At 37.1% G+C, this 22251-nt stretch overlaps 1 protein-coding gene across 1 annotated transcript; it reads left to right on the top strand.

The window, feature by feature from the left end:
- Window positions 1–11216: 11216 nt before the first annotated feature.
- On the top strand, window positions 11217–22250 carry PLA2G10 (phospholipase A2 group X). Its single transcript, XM_023497576.2, has 4 exons — window positions 11217–11326; window positions 13915–14065; window positions 17105–17211; window positions 22016–22250. The coding sequence occupies exons 1-4, from the start codon at window positions 11248–11250 to the stop codon at window positions 22156–22158; spliced, it is 480 nt and encodes a 159-aa protein (XP_023353344.2). The 5' UTR covers window positions 11217–11247; the 3' UTR covers window positions 22159–22250.
- Window position 22251: the final 1 nt, after the last annotated feature.

Genomic DNA, 22251 nt, shown 5'->3' with positions numbered 1-22251 from the left:
GCAGTAGACAGCATTGCTGACCATTGGGCAATGGTTACTTCTTTTTCAGTCCATCCAATGAATTTAAAAATCAACAGGAAGAGGAGTGAACCCAAGCCTTTTGTGCTTGGACCTCCCCTTGCAAGGACTGAATAAATGTTTTCTGTTTGTATCTGAAGATGACTCAGAGTAGTCAAATTGGGTAAGGGGGTGTCTAGCATCCCATCCACACTTCCTCTTGCCATTGGGTGAGTGGTACAAGGGTAGGGTAGAGGACTATGCCTCCCACACATTGGGAGAGAGAGTTTGTATTCAATCATATCTGTGAGAAAATATTTTCTTGTAAAAGACAATCCAAATGTTAGTGGCTAAAAAGAACTAGGATGTAAGAGACCAATTAGGAGATTAATATTGATGGAATTAGAATCATTTGTAGAAAAGCCTAGATACCCCTAAATCTCCTTAAGAGTAGTGATAAACCCCATGGGGAGAATGAAATCTAACACATATGGGGTTCAAAATTGCTCACTCTATAATAACTCAGAGTTCTGAGCCAATAATCATTTATTAAAGGGACCTAGCCCCCTTTAATGAATAGGATTTCAGATGTTCCTCACCTACTGGGATATACACTTCTTCTAGGGCCTTTGTTTTATAGTGCTTAATACTAAGATAGTACATATAAGGCAAAGTAAAATGCAGAGTCTTGTTGGTTAAGAAACCTATATCTTGATCTTCTTGGAAAACCTTCAGTTTCTGCCTTCAATCAATATCCACTAAAGGATGTCTCCATGTTGGACATTTGAGAACCATAAACAACTTGGGCAGTTGGAAGACAATGTCGCCCATTGGCCAAGTACCCATGGATCCATCAGTCCACAAAGGGGAGGGAAAATACTCAAAAACAGTTGAGAGGTTTTCCAAATCATTAGCCACTTTAGAATTGGTGAGCTACTTGGCAGAAAGAAAGAGTTGAAGTCATCTAGTTAGCTTCCTATGATTAAACAAATGAACTTCCTAACAAGCAAATAAATTTATAATCCTGTAGTTTGAGGCCTATTATAAAGAAAAATCTATTTTATCTAATAATCCATACATATATAGGTAACAGATATGTTAAATATATGTAATTCTTATACTAATATTAGTTTACTAGATGGACTAAATCTATGTTGAATAGACAAGTGTAATACTAATAATTATTAATAATCACTATTCCTATGGAATCATGTCAAACTAATATTGGTTGGAATAAAATAGGGGTCTAATGAATCATTCCACACATACCTCTGGCTTTCAGGCAGGGGGAGTCAAGGTGTTTGGTTTAAGTTAAGATTTAAACTCAAATCCCCTGCTCTGACACCCTACTGTCATACTGTTGAGGTCCTAGGTATTCAGGTGCGTGTTTGCAGAGAAAACCTGAATCACTAAAAGGATTATAATACTCTCTGAAGCAAGCTGGGAAGAGCTGAAATATTTCAACCTTAACTGGGCCTTTTATTATTAAGTAGGCCTTTTGTTTGTGGATTTTTTATTATGGTCCCACTCCAGGTGGAGATCTTAGAAACTTCACCTTTACTCTATCCAATCAGAAAATCAAATTACGATGTCAAACCCCTAAGGTTATATTTCCCCCTAAAAGTTCTACTCTTACTATAGATGCCTTCTAACTTCTCTATGAATTTAATCTGCCAGTTAATGGTATATTCTTTACCATAGCTAAAATCCTTTTTAGGGTTAGTCTTCCATGTTGTCCTATCTCATGGTATCTTCCCTTTAATGGAGTCTTCCTCCTGGTTACTACTAGGAAACCTGTCTTTCCCCTTGTTAATTACTAAAATCCCTTTTCTTATTAAAAAATCCTTATGGATTTGGCTCACTCTTAACAGCATAAAAAAAAATCTTCATCCCTTGATTTGGAGAATGTCTAAACGTACAAATTCGAGATACTCATAACAAAAGCATATTAATGCTTTTGGAGTTTCACCATATCCCATCATTTTGGTGGCCTGGTATGGGGATAGAGTCTGGACTGCAATAATAATTTTTTTTTCTTAATCCAACCTTCTACCCAACACTGGAATCCTCTCTGCATATCCCTCACATTTCATATATAACCAAAATTTCATTTTTGTTTATAATTCAAGAGTAAATATGTCACTAATGGTGAGAAAAGAAAATCTTTCAACAAAGTCACACAAAACAAAATGTTTAAAAAGTATTTTAAATTTAAATGCAAAACAAAAAAAACCCAATATTTCCATGCACACAGCAGAATGAGAGGATTCAATATAAAACAATAAATTTCCATTTCACTGAAACCTATGTAATTCAATCTTAATTGTTTTCAAAGCAACCCAGCTTTATGTTTCTGTGTTTCTATGTAGGTTTTCTTTTGTTCTCTACTATACACTTAAAAAATTTTTTTCCCTCCTCTCCTCCCCCCCACTCCCTCAAGGTTACCATTAAAGGCTATATATTTATACACACATACATACATACATATTCATAAACATATACACATACATATATATACATATTCATAAACATATACACATACATATATATACATCTATGTGTCTGTTCTATTATACTAGCAGGTTTTGTGTCCAATATTGTAGAAAGCTATAGCATCATGTAATAGAAACTTCTCCAGAAAAATAGATATACTCAGGATATAGCTGGAAATTTTTGTGTTCATGGCAAACACCACCAATCACAATTGGGTCAATGGCATGAATTATGTCCTCCTCAGTCTACTTCTTAGACAAGAGCTACCATAGAACATAATTCTGCTACTGAGGCCATTGCTAGAGGAAGAAAGAGAGGAAAAAAGATCATTTCAACTCAACATCATGTAGATTCCTATTCTGACTGTTGATTAATTCAGTATTAAACTCTTTTGCTTATTAAGCTGAAGTATGATATGAGGAAATATAATCTAAGACACAAGGCAGCTAGGTGGTACAGTGAATAGAACCTTAGGCTTCCAATCAGGAAGATTGATCTTTATGAGTCTGAATCCTGCCTCAGACACTTACTAGCTGTGTGACCCTGGGTAAATCACTTCACCTTGTTTGCCTCAGTTTCCTCATCTGTAAAATGAGCTAGAGAAGGAAAAAGATGAAATGTTGGCATTCTCTAACTTTGATACTTATAGGCAAAGTACATTTGTTTGATCTTTGTTATGGCTCAGAGCATACTAATTACATTCCATGACTCTAAATACACTAATTGACTATTACAATTTGACTTTTCAGTACAGTCTGCATCCTGAGATGCTGAGATTCTATAATTCTGTTTATAATGTTTCTGATATAAATTGAATGGATGCCCATCAATTGGAGAATGGTTGGGTAAATTGTGGTATATGAATGTTATGGAATATTATTGTTCTGTAAGAAATGACCAGCAGGGTGAATACAGAGAGGATTGGTGAGACTTACATGAACTGATGCTAAGTGAAATGAGCAGAACCAGGAGATCATTATACATTTCAACAACAATACTATATGATGATCAATTCTGAGGAACGTGGCTCTCTTCAGCAATGAAAGGATCCAAATCAGTTCCAACTGATCAGTAATGAACAGAACCAGCTACACCCAGCAAAAGAACCCTGGGAAATGAGTGTGAACCACAACATAGCATTTCTACTCTTTCTGTTATTGTTTGCTTGCATTTTTGTTTTTTTTTTCTTTTCAGTTTATCTTCTTTATAAATTCAATTTTTCTTGTGTAGCAAGACAACTGAATAAATATGTACACAAATATTGTATTTAACATATACTTTAACATATTTAATATGTATGGGACTACCTGCCATCTAGGGGAGGGGATGGAGAGAAGAAGGGGAAAAGTTGGAACAGAAGGTTTTGCAAGGGTCAATGTTGAAAAATTACTCATGCATATGTTTTGTAAATAAAAAGCTATAGTAAAAAAAATAATGTTCCTGATACAAAGATCAATTTCCTCTACTAGAATGGAAGGTCCTCAAGGCCTATTTCATTTTTGGCTTTGGGTTGAAGGTATTTATAAATGGTAAATTGAAGAACCCATGTAATAAATTTCAACTTGAGCCCATCTATGCAGATGAATCTATTTCCTACTGTCAGACAATGTAAACCACATAACCTCATGTATTTCCTTTTTTTTGTTTGGCAATACTATTGTTGACTATTGCCTGGAGGCATTAAATATTTGTATGTGTATATGCCAAATTTACAATCTATACTACCATAATAAGAAACCTTTTTTCTTAAAAATTAACTCAATCTGGCTAATATGCATTCTTTGGAGCCGCTATAAAATATTTGGTAGAACTCAGATCCCCTGTGAGTTCTGATTTCCTAGTATCTTAATCTCTCTTTTCACTGGTTAAGAAGCACAGACAAGGCAGTCATAATTGGAAGTTATCATGCAATGATTACAACCTTCTTCTTTGGTTTTCATTTGTAGCACTTTTTTGGGAATTCTATAATGAATTTACCATGTAATGTTGCATATTATCATTTTCTGTGCTTATCTCATAGCAGTACTAGACTTTATATTACATGAGTACAGAAATTTTATTTAAACTCTGTATCCCCTACACACATAACACAGTTCTCTGCATATAAATTCTCTGCAATTGTTAACTTGATCAGGACCAGCCTCTAACTTTTAGGTGACTGGAGCCAAACAAAGCAGGCTAGAGACAGGAGAGTCAGAAATGAACCAGAAATTTAATTTCAAAGAGAGGAAAATGGCTTGCCACAAGGACACAAATGCTAGATTCCTTCTTCTATTGTGGAGTGCCTTTTGTGGAGAGATCTCAATACTTACACCAACATTTGTGTAGCCCTGTTAAAGAGGGGTAAACAGCAACAGCAAACAGCTGGGCTTCATTACCAGAAACAATTCGGGGATTTTGCTGTGCTGAGGTTAACTAGAGGGTGAGAGCAACGGATTATTGTTATGCTAAGCTCAAGGCATAGCTTGCTTGCTGGGCCTTAGCTCTGAAAAACAGGGTGTCTCCTAATATCTTGATATACTTAATATATATGTACTGTATGAATGAATTTTTGCACTTGAGGGTCCTTTTCCCTCTTTTATGATTTCTTTGGAATTCAGCGGATCAAAGCTTCTCAAACTATATGGGGTCGTGTAATTGAATGTGGAGATAGTGAAAAATTTAGCATCAGTAAAAGGTTTCTGAATGTGCAATGACCAAAAATCAATTCAAAATCAAATGCCTAAGGAGGAAGTTTAATTTAGGTTCATGCTAAAATATTGGGATCATTTGTTAGATCAGTTCAGCAAAGTCAGTATAAGGGTGAGAAGTGGTTATGTAGATCTATTATGGCATTTCATCCCTCTTAAAATAAATGATAAAATGCTGAACAAATCAATCAATTAATTAATCATAGGTTTTAGAGTTAATAAGAAAAAATCCTTGACCAACTAAAGTGACTTTTTGGCAAAGAAAGTGTGCTCAGATTGGCTGAAGAAATTTGATAATAGACTGAAAAGATTTAAATAAATGGAAAGTGAATTCCAGATAAATCCTTATAGAGTAAAGCCCAAGGCTTTGGGTCAAAGTCTCTTTCTCACAGACTGTTGAAGGAAAAAAGGACTTTATGGACTTCAGTGGTCCAGAAGACTTGCAATCTTCCCATCAGTATTTTCAAATCAGTTAATGACCATGGATAGCAGTGTCTGCATCAGAAGCCATGAATAGGTCTATAAAGATTCAGTGCTTTATGAAGAGCTCATCACAGAAGCTATACCCTACATGGGATTCTAGCAAAAGAACTTCCAGAAAGTATGAGCTATCCTTTTGCCACATATGCTCTAAGCTTCAATCACTCTGTACATGGAGGAAATTCGTGTATCACAGACTTTTTAAGGAAATGTATGGGCCAAATTTACTATTCTGCCATATTAAATCAACCAAATCATTTCCAATGGAGCAGTAATGAACTGAACCAGCTACGCCCAGAGAAAGAACTCTGGGAGATGACTAAAAACCATTACATTGAATTCCCAATCCCTATATTTATGCCCACCTGCATTTTTTATTTCCTTCACAAGCTAATTGTACAATATTTCAAAGTCTGACTCTTTTTGTACAGCAAAATAACGTTTTGGTCATGTATACTTATTGTGTATCTAATTTATATTTTAATGTATTTAATATCTACTGGTCATCCTGCCATCTAGGGGAGAGGGTGGGGGGGTAAGAGGTGAAAAATTGGAACAAGAGGTTTGGCAGTTGTTGGTGCTGTAAAGTTACCCATGCATATAACTTGTAAATAAAAGGCTATTAAATAAAAATTAAAAAAAAAAAGTTAACTCAGTCTGGCTGACTAATTGATAACTGAAAATCATGGGGGAAGGAGAAACACAAAGATAGGGATTTGTGAATTCTAGCATTAGAAAAATATCTTTGACTGTTCATGATAAATCTTAAAGATATGAGGAAACATAGCTAGCCTTGCTCTAGGGTCCTGACTTATCATATTGAAAACTGAGCAAGTCTCCTCAGATCATATGCTATACCAAGAAGACCCTAGAGAATTGAGAGAAATTAGTTCTCTCTTTTATTAATAATGAATTACTGAATTAGGATGAAGATTTTTCCTTTTTCTGTTTCCTCACTCAAAAATTATTTCCAATTTGAAGGATATTGTGGATAATGTGATTAAATTAACTTTCCCCTCAATTTTGTTCAGACCCCATTCAAATTGTCCATTGTGTTCTACTCAGGTATGGTTGGATACTTTTTTCTAGGTCAAAGCTTCTTTTTAAAAAAAAAAAAAAATTTAGGTTATACATGTACATTCATTTTGTACATATTTGCATATGAGTCATGTTGAGAGAAAAATAAGAACAAAAGGGAAAAACCACAAGAAAAAAAATAGAAGAAAAAAAGTGAAAATAGTATGCTTTGATCACATTCAGTCTCCACAGTCTCTCGTTGTATGTGAATGGCATTTTCCATCCAAAGTTTATTGGAATCATTTGATCCTTGGACCACTGAATTGCAATGTTTTCCTGGTTCTGCTTGCTTCACTCAGCATCAGTTCATGTAAATCTTTCCAGGCTTTTCTAAAATCAGCTTGTTCATCCTTTTTTATAGAACAATAATATTTCATTACTTTCTACATCATAACTTATTTAGCCATTCCCCAATTGATGGCATCTACTCAATTTCCAATTCCTTACCACTACAAAAAGAATTCCTAAAAATTTTTTGCACATGGGAGTCCTTTTCCCTCTTTTATGATTTCTTTGGGATACAGCAGATCAAAGCTTCTCAAACTATATGGGGTCATGTAACTAAATGTGAAAAATTTAGCAACAGTAAAAGGTTTCTGAATGCACGATGACCAAAAATCAATTCAAAATCAAATGCGTAATGAATCTGAGGTGTGTCTGCCAGTGCTTGCAAATGCAATGTTACATCACACTGACTTCACTGTAACCTTCATTCTGAACACACAACATGAACAATTTGAGCTGTGCATGCATGAACACTGCCAGAAACAACTCATCTTAGATTTAAGACAGGATTGACAAAAAATTTCTTAGGCAAAAAGTAGTCATGAGTGGGAAAAGTTTAAGAAAGCTTGGTCTAGATTGCCCAAGCTTGAGAAGGGTCTGGGAGTAAAAGTGGCATAATCAATCATGTTCTCCAGCCCCTCATTAAAATAAGTTCCCCTGCACCAGCCCTGAAGTCAGGAAGACCTGAGTTCAAATTTGACCTTAGACACTTAACACTCTCTCGCTGTATGATCCTGGGCAAGTCACTTAACCCCAATTGCTTCAGGGGAAAATAAATCGATTCCCTTTCATTATAATATTCCTCATCTCATTAATCATTAACCAAAGTTGATTGCCCTCTACTGGGAACACCCATTCTTCCAAGATCATATAGGTCACCATGATCCCTTTCACTAATTATTAATTAGCTGTGATGGATAAAAACGATTAATTACCCAGAAATTAAGTTTCTTAAACTTTTTATAATCACAGAATCCATCTTCAGAGTCCTCAATACATGTGCAGAATTATCTTTAAAAAAAAGGTTTTTATTTTCAAAATATATGCACAGATAATTTTTCAACATTGATCCTTGCATAGCCTTGTGTTTCAGATTTTCCCCTCCTTCCCCTCACCTCCTCCCTTACATGGCAAGCAATCCATAATATGTTAAACATGTTAAAATATATGTTAAGTCCAATATGTTGAATCCAATATAAATATGTTAAACATATTTATACAATTCTCTTGTTGCACAAGAAAAATCAGATCAAAAAGGAAAGAAAATGAAGAAAAAAACAAAATGCAACAAACAACATCAAAGAAGGTGAGAATGTTATGTTGTGATCCATATTCAGTTCCTCCAGTCCTCTCTCTGGGTGTAGATGGCTCTCTTCATCACAAGATCATTGGAACTAGTATCAATTATCTGATTGTTAGAAAGAGTCACATTCATCAGAATTGATCATCGTATAGTATTGTTGTTGAAGTATATAATGATCTCCTGCTCCTGCTCATTTCACTCAGCATCAGTTCACATAAGTCTCTCCAGGCCTTTCTGAAATCATCCGGCTGGTCATTTCTTACAGAACAATAATATTCCATAACATTCATATGCCACAATTTATTCAGCCATTCTCCAACTGATGGGCATCCATTCAGTTTCCAGTTTCTTGCCACTACAAAAAGGGCTGCCACAAACATTTTTCATGTGCAGAATTCTCAAGAAAATACTGGGACAGTTAATGAAATTGAACTCAAAGCAAATGGAAACCTGATGAAAAATTTTTTGTGCCTGGATGTAATTCAGCAAGTCAATTGAACAAGTATTTGTTGTATACCTACTGTGTATTCTATACCTACTGCTTTGGGTATTGTTCTAAAGTCAGAATTTACTTGAAAATCTTTGTCTTCATCGAACTTAAGAGGGAGAAAGGTACACATAAACAGGTAGCTAAGTGGAATGGTAGATTGAGTGCTGGAGTTAGAATCAGGAAGATCCAAGTTCAAATCTAGCCTCAGGTTCTGTGTGATTTTGGGTAAATTATTTAAACTCTGACTACCTCAGTTTCCTTATCTGTATAATGGGAATAATAACAGCACCTTACTTACCAGTGTTGTTTTGAGGATAACATGAGATATTTGTAAAGTGCTTTGAAAATCTCAGATATTGTATGCTAGTTATATACAATATACAAAATAAAAAGTAAGATAAATTTCCCACTCCACTTCCCCAACACATAAAACTCCAGTGGCTTCTTATCTTTTTTAGAATTAAATTTAGGATTGAATAGCTAGGAAGTGCCTGAGCCCAGATTTGAATTCAGGAAAATGTCTCTTCCTGATGCCAAGCTTAGTATTTCATCCACTGTGCCACCTAGCTGCCCTTCTCAGCTTTACTAAGTGGACAAAAGGACAATGAAGTTTTTCAGCAGATGAGAAAAAAGGACTACTCTATACAATAAAGCTCACTGGCAGAAGAGTAAGAGTTTTAAAGAGGAGGGAGTAAAATGGAGGTGGGGAGAATTAATACAAAGTGATGTGTGACAATCATCTGACATAAAGGAGTCCTTGGGAGGACAGAGCTTCCCTTTTTGACCCATGCTTTTTTTTTTTTTTAATTTAATTTTATGTTTAATTTATGGACTAAAACAAGCAATTCCATGACATAAAACAAGAAAAAGATAATTGCATATGAAACTACAAATCCATTATGTCCAACTTGCTAATGTCTTTTTTCTCAATAGTATTTTATTTTTACATATATAGAGACATGTATGATTAGTTTTCAACATTTTTGTAAGACTTTGTGTTCCAAATTTTTCTCCTTCCCTCTCTTACTTTCTCCCTGCCCAAGACAGCAAGCAATCTGACATAGACTAAATAGGTGCAATCCTTTCAAACATATTTCCATATTTGTCACATTGTTCAAGAAAAATCAGACCAAAAGGGGGAAAAAAACACAAGAAAGAAAAAAAAACAACAACAAAGGTCAAAATATTATGCTTCCATCCACATTCAGTCTCCATGGTTTTTTCTCTGATCATAGATGGCACTTTCCATCTCAGGTCTATTGGAATTGTCTTGAATAACCAACTCCATTGTTGAGAAGAGCCAAGTTCATCTCAATTGATCATTATATAGCCTCATGGTTACTGTGTACAATGTTCTCTTTGGTTCTGCTCACTTTATTCCGAGTCATTTCTTTTCCAGGTTTTTCTGAAATCAGCTTACTCATGACTTCTTCTAGAGCAATATTCCATCACATTCATATACCATAACTCATTCAACCATTCCCTAGCTGATGGGCATTCACCTTTATGTCCAGTTCCTTGCAAAACAAAAGAAACAAAGAAACAAAAACAAAAACAAACAAACAAAAAAACAACTCTGCTATACAATTTGGAACTATGCTCAAAGGACTATCAAACTGTGCATATCCTTTCATCCACCAGTGTCTCTCCTGGGTCTGTATCCCTAAAAAGTCATAAAGGAGGGAAAGGGATCCACATATGCAAAATTGTATCTTTTTTTTTTTTTTTTTGTAGTGGCAAAGAACAGGTTCTGCTCCCTTTCCTTAGCATCAGTTCATGTAAGTCTCTCCGGGCCTTTCTGAAATCATCCTGTTGGTCATTTCTTACAGAACAATAATATTCCATAACATTCATATACCATAACTTATTCAGCCATTCTCCCATTGATGGGCATCCACTCAGTTTCCAGTTCCTTGACATTACAAAAAGGGCTGCCACAAATATTTTTGCATATCTGGGTCTTTTTCCGCCCTTCCATCCATTTAGTCTATTTCCTTGGGATACAGACCCAGTAATGATACTGCTGCTGTAGTGGTAACTGCTTGTTTAAAAAAAAAAAAAAATAAAGGACTTTATAAATATTGACTCAATGGGTTCCAGGAAAAGGATGGAGAAAAGGAGAAACGAGAACAGTTGAAAGAAGGTGCTTCTCAGACCCAGGGGCTGCCTTCTCACCCAACCAAAAGTCTTGACTTCAACTGATGGGGGTGGGGTGGGGATGAGGCAAGATATTAAGGACCGAACCCTCTGTCCAGGGAGGGAAAGTTTGAATAGGAACCTGAGACTGCCGGAGCCCAGTGACGCTTCCCAGGTATCCAGCCCCCTGAGTAAATGTGAACCTTTAGCACTGGTCAGCTGGGTGGGGGGTGGGGTCGGGGCGGGGTAAGTGGGGGCGGTAAGAGAGAGGCTAGGTATTTGTGGAGGAGTCAGCCATGCGACTCCGCGCTTACACCTGCACCCCGGAGCAGATGGAGCCTGTGTACCTGCTGCTCCTACTGCTCTTCACAACTGGTGAGTCTGGTGAAAACTCTCAGAGCGCGCGCTCTCCTTCCCATTCCGAAGGCCAGTTTCACCGGCCGGAGGAGCGGAGGAGGAAGAGCTGGGAGGAGGGGGGGGCGGAGAGAGGTAGAGGAAAATGGTTTGCAGGAGACCTAGGAGTCCTCCCCGTCTCTGGCATCGGACTCCGTCCGCACGGGCTCCCTTGGGTCCCACTTCGGGGAGTCACCCCCTTCCTCGGACTCTACCGAAGTGTAGCTGAATAGGGGGACAGGGAGAAGCCAGTTTCTGTGCCCTGGATAGGGCTGTGGGATTTTATGGGAGGGGGAATTTGGAGGATTTCCTAGTTCTTTAGAAATAGCGAAGCCATAGGAAACCTAAAAATTCATGAAATCTTCACGCAGCCGGGAAATGGAATGGTTCTTTAAACCTCAACCACAATGGAGAGTAAATAAGGGTTCTTAAGTATAGGAGGGAGTAAGGGTAGGGGCAAGCTCATCACACAGTGATCCCCTGGTCCATTTTCATACCGGCGGCGTCGGGTGAAAATGAACCTCCTGTCTTTTAAAGGGAAAAAGATGCGTCCAAGTGCCGTCCTGGGGTGGGTGTCGGGAGGAGGGAGGAAGCGCCCCATCCAACTTGCTTTATGTACTTGAACCACGGATCCTTTTTTAGCTTTTGCTGCTTCTCTCTTGCTACCAACTATTCGTGCCTAACAGGAGGGCTCCCAAACTACAGGGTGTAATCACCTCAGACTGCTAGCCAGAGCTGGGAGAGGGAAGGATAGGATGATTCACGGCGATAAACCTAGAAAAGGACATTATTGCCTGAGGACAGCTGTTTCTATGGAAAGGCTTCGCTTCAGCTTGCTTGGGATATGCTTACAGCCAGCTGTGACTGGTTAGGAGAATCAGACACATATCCGAGACTTAGCTTCCTCGAAGGGCGTGCTGGACTATTTTTTTTTGGTCTGCATACACTGCTCCCTCTATGTAGGCCATCCTGGTTCTTAGGAGGTATTTGGGTACAGCCAGAGTCAACTACATGGAGAATTGGATGGGTGGAGGGGGGAAGGACAGAAATTCAAACTGTATGGCTCTTGTAGATGGGGCAAGGATCAGTAGAATAGGGGTTAACTCTTGAACATTGGAAAGTGGAATGGAGTGGGAAGTAGGAGGAGGAGCGAGATCTTCTCATGATCCGGATGGAAAGAAAAGTGGAGTCTGAAGGCAATGTCCCCTGTGTTCACTTCTTCACAGAGGCAGCTAAGAGGGACAGTGGATAGTCTCTGTTCTAGAATCAGGAAGACCAAGGTTTTAAATCTATCCTCAGACACTTAGTAGCTTTGTGACCTTCTGTCTGCCTCAGTTTCTTCAATTGTAAATGGGTATCATAATAGCACTTAGCTCATAGGATTGTTGTGAAGATCATTTTAGATATTTGAAAGCATTTAGCATAATGCCTGGCACATAGTAGGCCCTTAATAAATGCTTGCTTGTTCTCTTCCTTCTCTAATCCCACTTCCATACACTTGCTAACAGTTCTACTAGCTAAGTCCCCAACCCTATTATTCCTACTTTCCCTCCCCCTGCCACTTGGTATTGAAATTCTCTTTATCACCTTTAACCTTGCCTGGATCTAGAATTCAAACAAGCATTTAGTGATTAATTGCTTCCTATGGGGCTTGTGCTACCAGCTTGAGCCTGCTTCCCGGGCAGGACAAATAACAATAGTGCTTTGCACCTCATGGAGGGTTCAATAGAAGTGAAATGAATTGAAACTGGTTTTTGGTGCCTGCTTACCACCTCTTGGGACATCCATTCAGGGAATCTGCCCCTAAGCATTTGCCTTTCTGGGGCAATATCTCAAGATCTATTTCCTCTCCGCCAGTCCTGTCATCAATTTAGTCTCATCACTCATTCCCTCTGAGCTAGCTGCCTCCTTAAACAGCAAAGGTGGTATCTCCTTTCAGTAACTTGGGAGACTAATGCCTGATAACCAACCCTGTACTAAGTAAATCTGAGGGAAATTTGTATTTTAATAGATGACTCTAAAAGATGAAAATTCTTAACTCTTAATCCTTTATTTCTTAAGGAGTGAATCTTGTTTCAGCTACTGGGAAGTGAGATTCCAGGGAAAGATAAAAATGGGTCATTTTGATGTACCTTAAATTGTAAGGTTTTGTTATTGTTGAATCATTCCATTCATGTTTCACTCATGAGTATTTAGGGTTTTCTTGCCAAAGATACTGGAACTGTTTGCCATTTCCTTCTCATTTTACAGTCTTTTTATAGAAGAAACTGAGAAACTGAGGCTAATAAAATTAAGTGATTTGCTCAGAGTCACACAGGTAATAAGTGCCTGAAGCAGGATTCAGACTTATGAAGAGTTTTCCTGACCAGCTCCTTCTACGTGACATAGAAGTGGTTTTTCTATGCCTTCCTTATCCTTCTAAAATATTCTTAATATTCATTTTAGCCTCATGTGATTTTAAATAAAAATGTACTGCAGTGGGGAAATGAAGGTAGTGGTAGAGAAGCTGATAATCAAACCTTCCTAAGGTTCTGACAGATCAGTTCTAACTTAATTTTCCCCCTTCTCAGTTTCAGGGAAATCTCATGTGCATCGGAGGGGACTCTTGGAGCTAGCAGGAGCTCTCAGTTGTGCTACAAGCCGTTCAGCATTAGCTTATGTGAGCTATGGCTGCTACTGTGGCCTTGGAGGAACTGGTTGGCCAAAAGACCAAACTGACTGGTAGGCATCATCTCAGTCCTGTCTCCCCAATAATTATCTGGACTGACCGTGCTCAGATTATCATCTTTCCTTCCCTATTCAGTAAAGACTGGTTTTGATTTTGGTTCTGGCTGGAAGAGCAAATTACATGGAGATAAATACAAAAAGCGTTTAGTTATAATAGATTTCCACTGTTACTTTTGATACACTGGTGCTAATCTTTCTACTTAAAAATGATTCAGGCAATTGAACTCTGACTCCTACAAATGGCAGTGGGTTGATTTGAACCAACTATATTTTCTTCATTGGTCCTCATCTGACCAAAGATGTCCATTTGTTGTTGTTTTTTTAATAGCTTTTTATTTGTTCAAATACATGCAAAGACAGTTGTCAACATTCACCTTTGCAAAACCTTTTATTCCAATTTCTCCTCCCTTCTCTTTCCTTCCCCCTTCGACACAGCAAGAACTCAAATATAGGTTAACTGTATATGATTCTTCTAAATATATTTCCATATTCATGCTGCACAGGAAAAATCGGATCAAAAAAAAAAAAAAAAAAAAAAAAAAAAAAAACAAGCAAAAACTCCTTCCTTCCAAAAGGTGAAGAAGATATAAAGGATCCACTTTCAGTCTCCATAGTTCTCTCTGGATGTGGATGTCCGTTTCCACAAAGGTGTCCATTTGTAAAGTGACAGAATTAAGCATATGTTCTATTACCATGGAACAGAGGAAAATTAATGAAGAGAGATTCAGCCAAGAATTTTAATAGCATTTTTAGAATGCTTTAACCCAGTAAGACATTTTTTTAAATTTTAATTTTTGGAGTAATATATATTTAGTTGGACCCTTTATCTTAAGATGGAAACTTCCTGTAGAACTGTTGCTAGTAGATATGAGTGCTGAACCAGAGTTCTAATTCTGTCTCAGATCCTCGGCAAATCCCTCAGCCTAGAGAAGCCTAGTTTCTTCTGAAGTGGCAAATCAGAGATCTGTGGAGATCTCACAGACTGGTAGTATATCACATATGCTACTGTTTACACACATTTGTTTTCCCCCAAGCATTCATAGGAATCTTAGGGGCTTAGTATTCAATTTGAGGACTGATATAATTAAAAATATTTGTTTACTGGCCATTTGCCAGCATCTCAATAACTAAATACCTGGAGGATCTGTTAATTCCTTTGATTAAGTATTGGGGATTACATGATGGAAGCACTTAGAGGTTAAGCAGCCTACTTCATGGTTACATAACATCAGATCAACATAGAACCTAAAACTTCAGGATTTCTAACCCAATTTATTATACTAGATGACTTTTTTTTTTTTTTTTTTTTTGTCAAGGCAATTAGGGTTATTGATTTGCCCAGGATCTGTAGTAAGTATTAAGTGTCTGAGACCAGATTTAAATTCAAATCTTCTTGCCTTGCCTTCAGGTCTGGTGCTTTGTAGATATACTGTGCCATCCAAATGCCCCTTAGACTTCTATTACTACAAAAGGAAAAACCTAAGAAAAATGGAATGACTTTCAGTGAAAGTCATTAAAGTTACAGCTGCCAGTCTTAGGAAGAGCCTCCAGCATGGATCTTGTCACCAAGTGGCCCAGGAAGAAGTTGTTTCTGGTGCTTTGTCATTCATTACCATATTGACCTTGGGTGAAATTCCAATCAGTTTGCTATGATTCCATAGTGATAGTCTATATTATACTCTATAGAACTGTGAGCTGCAGCTTATAAATCCACTTAAGTATAAGCCTTCTTTATTTTCCTTGGAATGGTAACCAAGTCCCATGTGGTAAAGGTGAACTAGTTATATGGAAAGTCCATCTTGTTTTTGGACCTCTGGACCACTTTCTTGTCCAAAATGAGGTGACCATCTTGTGACCTAGTCAGTGTAGATGCCCCATGCTTTGCCCAATCCAAGACACTCCTGACATAACATTTTTAGCTGATGCATCACTTTTGGTTCATGAAACAAGGTACATTGTATAGCTGCTTTAGATTCATCTGTCAAATGTACTAGTGAGCCCCATAAAAATAAGGCCCTGGAAGAAGGGGGCATCTCAGATCATGAGGAAGATCTGAGGTCCACTTCATCAGAAAGGACTTATGGACCCTTTAAAAAGGTGTCTTCGCCTCAACTCTGCCTCAGGCTCTTTTCTTGCATTCTTATCTATTGTTTGTAATTCTAATCAAGATCACTCCTTAGGCCCGCCAATATTGACCTTAGTAGGAAACCTACATTTATTATTTAAGTTACACCACAATCTATGATTGCTATTTCTTGTGTGTTAATCTTACTGCCCTAGGTAGATATAAATTTTGTACAAGGATAATGTCCTGTGTCTGAATCCTGGAATACCTAGCAAGTTTTAGGAACACAAACTTAAGTACTGAGAAGGAATTTAAGAAGTACTGGATGAATCCCTGAGGGCAGAAATCATACTATATACTTACTTTCTCTGCTCCATAGTACCTAATGGAGCTAGGGTGCTGAGTAAGTAAGTGCTCGATAAGTTCTTGTTGAATTGATAATATACTTAAACCATAACATAGTAAAAAGCAGGAAATAAACTAATGGAATTTATTATCCTCAAAAGTGGGAAAAATTGAAAATGTCAATAATTTCAAGAAGAATCTAGATATGAGAGTGTTGCCTGTTGGAAGATAAAGAATATTTAGATGGGTTCATAATGACTTGCTAGGAAAACTATGTGAAGGATATACCTAATTATTTAAATAGATGTGAAGAGGGAAATATCAACTTCCTGTAACGATAACATGTTCCTTGGTATCCTTGTTAGGAACAGAACATGAGTAGCACCCACTAAGGCACTTGTGATGTTCCTTGCTAGCCACAGAGGTCATCATGAAGAGCAGGTGAATGGAGGGGGAATAAGACAGGTATCCTCACTTCACTCTTCTTGCATTAATTTTGCCTTCCCCTACCACTTAAAGTTTGTTTTATTGTTACTTTTTACACATATAGCTAAAATTTGTCTCTTCAGTGACTATAACATAACTTCTCAAGTAAACTATATACATTACATTGTTATCTCCAGGTGCTGCCAAAAACATGACTGCTGTTATAGCAAGGTTGAGGAGGCTGGCTGTGGCCCCAAAACAGAACGTTATGATTGGAAATGCACAGACCAGAAGGTGGAATGCAGTAAGTCGAGAGATTCCTTGTTCCTAGCCCAGCCTTTGCAATCATGTCTTTTTTTTTTTTTTTTTTTTTTTTTCTGATAATGGACTGGTGGAGTCTACTGGGACCCCTGTGCTCTAAAAGCTGGGCTGAGTCTGGCCCTTCAGCAAATCTCAAATTAAGTCTGTTTGGTAGTTTTTCTATTTGGGGGAGTTAGCTGGGATATGTAATTTTCTTTTTTAAGTGAAATACTTAACTGGTTATTGAATTATTGCAAGTTAGAACTAGTAGAGATGTCAGTTGGTCTTGAAGTGTGGAACATTTAGATTTAAATCCACCCTTTGGAAGATTCCATCAAGGCCAAATAGCCTTAGTGGACAGGATGCTAGATTTGGAATCAGGAAGACTGATTCAAATACTATCTCTATCTCTAATACTACTTACTACCCAGACACTCAGAATGGGGGGGAAAAAAACGATAGTAGTCAAATTAGCAAAGGAAACTAGAGAAGATAGCTTTGCTTCCATCTGTGGGTGAACTATTTCAGTGATCCATGCATACTTCCCAGCTAACCAGAAAGGAAGTGTTTTGGTTTTGCTATAATTAGTTTTTCATTGTGGGGAGGGTTCCCATACAATCAAAACTTCCAATCAACTCAGCCTCTTAGACAGAATACAGTCAGAATGCAGCTGCCAGGCTAAGGGAACTCCAAGTGGAATGTTACTCTACCTTAGGACCTCCTACCTCCTTCTGCCTTCCCTTTGGATTAATAATGTGGAGATTGGTTTGGGTTAGCCTACATTTAACTCTTGAATTAAACACTAAATGTCCCAGGAAATGATTTTAAACTATAAATTGAAATGCAGGTATTGACCTTTATTGATATAGGGAATTTTCTCACCAAAGAGTTCCTTAGGCGGATAGATACAGGTCAAAACCATGCATTACCACTAGGTGGTGTCATGGAGCAAGGAAAAGTATAAAAATCTTAGCAACTCTAGTATACAAGGGGAACAATTGCTTTCTAAATATTGGAGAAGATAAAGGAAGACTTTCAGGTTTGTAATTATCTCTGTCCTCCCTCCCCTTATGTCACAGCCTTATGTCATATACATCATATCTCTTGTCACAAAGCTTTTTGACAGTAGAACCAGTATTAGAATTCTAGCTCTATAAAAAAAATTAACTAATCTTATCACCCTCCTCTTACAGAAAAGGGAACTTTAGTTCAATAATTAACCAACTTACCTAAGATCATTTGGTTAGGGCAGGCAGAAAACCAAAGGATAATGTAGTTGCCGGGTAATAGTGTCCTATTTAGCAGTTTCCTCTACATCATGAGTATTTAATGAAATGGAACTTTAGTACCTAAAATACTTTACCCAGCCTTCTTAATCTTGGTGGCTTCTGTCTGTGATTATCTCTATCGCACTCGCCTCATTTCTACAGTTGTATCCATATTATCTTCTCCACTGGACTCATTTGTCCCCATCTTATAGAATGAGGAACTGAGGTGGATTGCCTAGGGTCAAATAGCTAAGTGTCTGAAGCCACATCTGAACTCATCCAAACCTGGTACTCTATCCATTGTACAACCGAGACACCCTTCTCAGCACATAGTATGTGCTTAATAAATGTTCCCTGACCTTGCAAATGCATGTTAAATATTGTTTTAACAGAAAGAAAATTGCTTCCAATATATTTGCTTACATACCTTTAGTATGTTTGTCAAAAAACACTTTACCTTTTTTGGAGATACTCTAAATATTAGTGTTCTGCTTATTTTAATTACATGTTTGCCCGATTTCCATTTATGGGATGAGCATAAATATTAAGAAAAAAGTGGATTATGTTAGTATTTACTCAAACTCCTCCATTAACTTAAAATGTGGTATGCAAACTACTTAGCTCTTTAGTTTTTTACTGCTGATTTCTTTTGGGGGTGGTTTTCCTCTCATATTTTCATTACTCCTTATGAATCTGGCTTCAGCAAGAAATACGGCCAACATATTTTTTGTTTTAGAAAAATTAGACCACAGCTTGCACAGAATTGGGCCTGAGGCAAGGCTTTTATCCTGCTCTGTGCTCTAACTCTGCATGCCTGATGTCTTGTTCTCCCAGTAACATGACTCAGAAAACCAGTTAAACTCAAGATTTGGCAAAACATTAAAATGACTTCTATGTTCCACAGGAACATCTGTCTCATTAGCTACCTGTCTTCCTCCAACCATAGCTAAGGTTTGCAATATAGTAAATGTGATCCTTTGCTTTCCTATAAAGCAAAATGCATGGAAAAGTTCACATTGTGGCTGTCAATAAGCAAGTAAAATAAAAGCTGGATAGCACCTGGAATATAATGTATCGAGTCAGAAGTAGGCAAGAGGGTGAAAAAATACAATATACTTTGCAACAAGAATTGGGTTTACTGAGAGAAAAGTATGCTAGAATTAAAAGTTACCTAGGAAGTCATCTATCCCAGTGATATGTTTTTCAGTTGTATTATGAAACTCTCAGGATAACTTAATGTAGTACTCATGATATTCCTTACAATTACCTGCTGTTTAAGGCACCATTAAAAGATTTTTAGCATGAACCTCTTGAACTAGGGTTATGAGAATCATTTCCCCAATGCAGAAATCCTCTTTAGAGTATCCCAGACAGGAAGTCATATAATACAGTCTTTGCTACTAATAGGGACTCTACCACTTTATATGGCTTTTCATTTGGAAATGACTCTAATTTTAAGACATTGTTAGAAAAAAGCAGTCAGCTTAATGAAGGAAATTTTCAATCATCATCCCTGGAGAACAGATTAAAATGAGTCTGAAAAAGGTTAAAACTCAAGCAGAACAAAAATCAGAAGTAGGCATTAAATCCTAACTAGCAGGCTGCAAGTGGTCATAACTAATGAGGCAGATCTATTTATTCTTGTTTTCAAAATCAGATCTCAGTTTAGACCTGAGGTTTGCTTCCTGGAGCTTTTGTTATATTTGGAGCTCATAGAATCTTATAATAGAGATCTTAGTAAATACTGTCTTATTTCAATCCACTATAATTATCTGTCTCTCAGAGCTGAGATGAAGTTTTTCTCTGAGTAAGTCAATGTGATAATAGGGTTTCACAATTAAGATCAGATTGTTCACTTTAATTCACCATACACAAGTGACCTGGATATATGGGCTCTCTTTCCCTAGATATTCAACTGTCTGTGATTCAACATATAAAATCCTCTTATCACTTATCTGAAGAATTCTGACCTTATCAAAAACATGGCATATTCAGGAATTTTTGCTTCACTATGTATATTTGTTACAAAGCATTTGCTTTCTGTTTTTTCCAATAGAGAAAAAAAATAGAATTTTGTTGATGGGGAAAAAATAAGTGCCACTTTTAAAAAAAAGAAAGGGAAAAAAGTTTATGCAAGCAAATTTGCTTAAGGAACTTCCTTCTAAACATTCGAGAATGGCTCCTCTGAAATACCATCAGCCCAAGAAAGTACAACAGATTTTAATTTTTCAAGTAGTTTTTTCAAAGTTTTTGGTTTTACTATAGTCTGGCCCTCCAACAGTCTGAGGGACATTGAACTGGCCCCCTATTTAAAAAGTTTCAGGACCCCTGTATAAATATTCCAATAAATAAATCTTCTGAATTTCCAGAAGTCTAAAAGAAAAAGAACAATTTGTTCCTTTTCAACAACCCAAAGTCATCCAACACCAAACCATTTTATTCTGTGTTCTGAAAAGTGAGATTTACTCTCCTATTTACTCTGTAGTTTCTGGTGGTGATTAGGAGAAAGCTTATAGAAGGTAAAGGTCTGGATCCCTATTTACATGTATGGTATTTGAGATCCTGTGAAATTACCCAATTAGAATCTAATATAGACTATGAATGCTATGAGATTTGGAAATAATAGTTCATAGAACATGGTGAAAGGTGGAAGGGACGTCATTTAGTCTAATTCCTTTAGTTCTGAGTGCTTACTTGCCTTATCCACGGTCACAGAGATATAACAAGTTCAGTGCTCTTTCCACTGCACTGTAATGCCTATTTCAACACTCCCATTTTACAGATAAGAAACTGAAGCTGAAAGAGATGGGTTACATAATTGACTTGGCATTATAGGTAACACCTATTCTAAAACCAGTACTCTTTCTACCATCACTGAATTTCTTACTAATCTAAGAAAAAGTTGCTAAGTAAACCTGTACAAACCTAGATAGGATATAAAGATTTTGATGATGGTTTTTCTAAGTAATCTGGATGATCTCAACCTTAGTTCCAGTTTCACTTAGATCTAGGCCGGAGTTCTAGACAAAATTTCTGGAATTTATTTGTTTGTCTCTGAGCTGGGGAAGTAGGACACCCATGAAACAATCTCACTTGATGCTTCAGGCTACATGGAATCTTGGAGGAAATAATGAGCTTATTTTGCAGCTAAGGAAAAGTTAGATTAAGTGAGTTGTGAAGAAACACTAAGGTAATTTAAAGGCAGAATTTGAACCCAGGATTTCTGACTTTAAATTTAAAATTTACAATTTTCAAATTACGTAAGAACAGAAACATAAATGGCTTTTTTAAAAAAATCAATTTAATTGTAAGGATAGTGCTATATTGTTCTAAACAATAGGGAAGAGATTTAAACTTGAAATAAAAAATATTGTAACAATGCCAAGAGATACTGTGGAAATCCTGCAGTATAGTTGGAATGTCAAATTATCAGAGCCTGAGTATTCTATACTTCTTACTTGTATCTTGTCTATGTTACAGCTCAGTGTACTTATTTGGCACATTTAATTTCATGATTTGTATTTTCTCTGCCTCTTGCAGATGCCGATCTGAACACATGCCAAGAAATGATGTGCAAATGTGACATGGAAATTGCCCACTGTCTGGCCACAGCAAAATATAATCAAAAGTTAATTTTCTTCCCCCACTTCCTTTGTGGAAATAAGACGCCGAAGTGTGACTGACATAACTTGGAAATTTTGTTTTTGACTGTGGGTATACAAAAATAATTTTCCCTTAAGCAAAAAAAGTTATCAATGCTCCTGTAAAGGCAAAAT

The sequence above is a fragment of the Sarcophilus harrisii genome, chromosome 1, assembly GCF_902635505.1.
Source record: "Sarcophilus harrisii chromosome 1, mSarHar1.11, whole genome shotgun sequence".
NCBI classification, from domain to species: Eukaryota; Metazoa; Chordata; class Mammalia; order Dasyuromorphia; family Dasyuridae; genus Sarcophilus; species Sarcophilus harrisii.
This window is presented reverse-complemented; position numbering and strand designations above follow the sequence as displayed.

Excerpts from the sequence above, each read along its gene's own strand:
- PLA2G10 (XM_023497576.2), top strand. The coding sequence starts at position 11,248 with ATGCGACTCCGCGCTTACACCTGCACCCCGGAGCAGATGGAGCCTGTG. Across the intron at positions 11,327-13,914 it reads CCTACTGCTCTTCACAACTG|TTTCAGGGAAATCTCATGTG; the intron begins GTGAGTCTGGTG and ends CCCCCTTCTCAG. Across the intron at positions 17,212-22,015 it reads AGACCAGAAGGTGGAATGCA|ATGCCGATCTGAACACATGC; the intron begins GTAAGTCGAGAG and ends TGCCTCTTGCAG.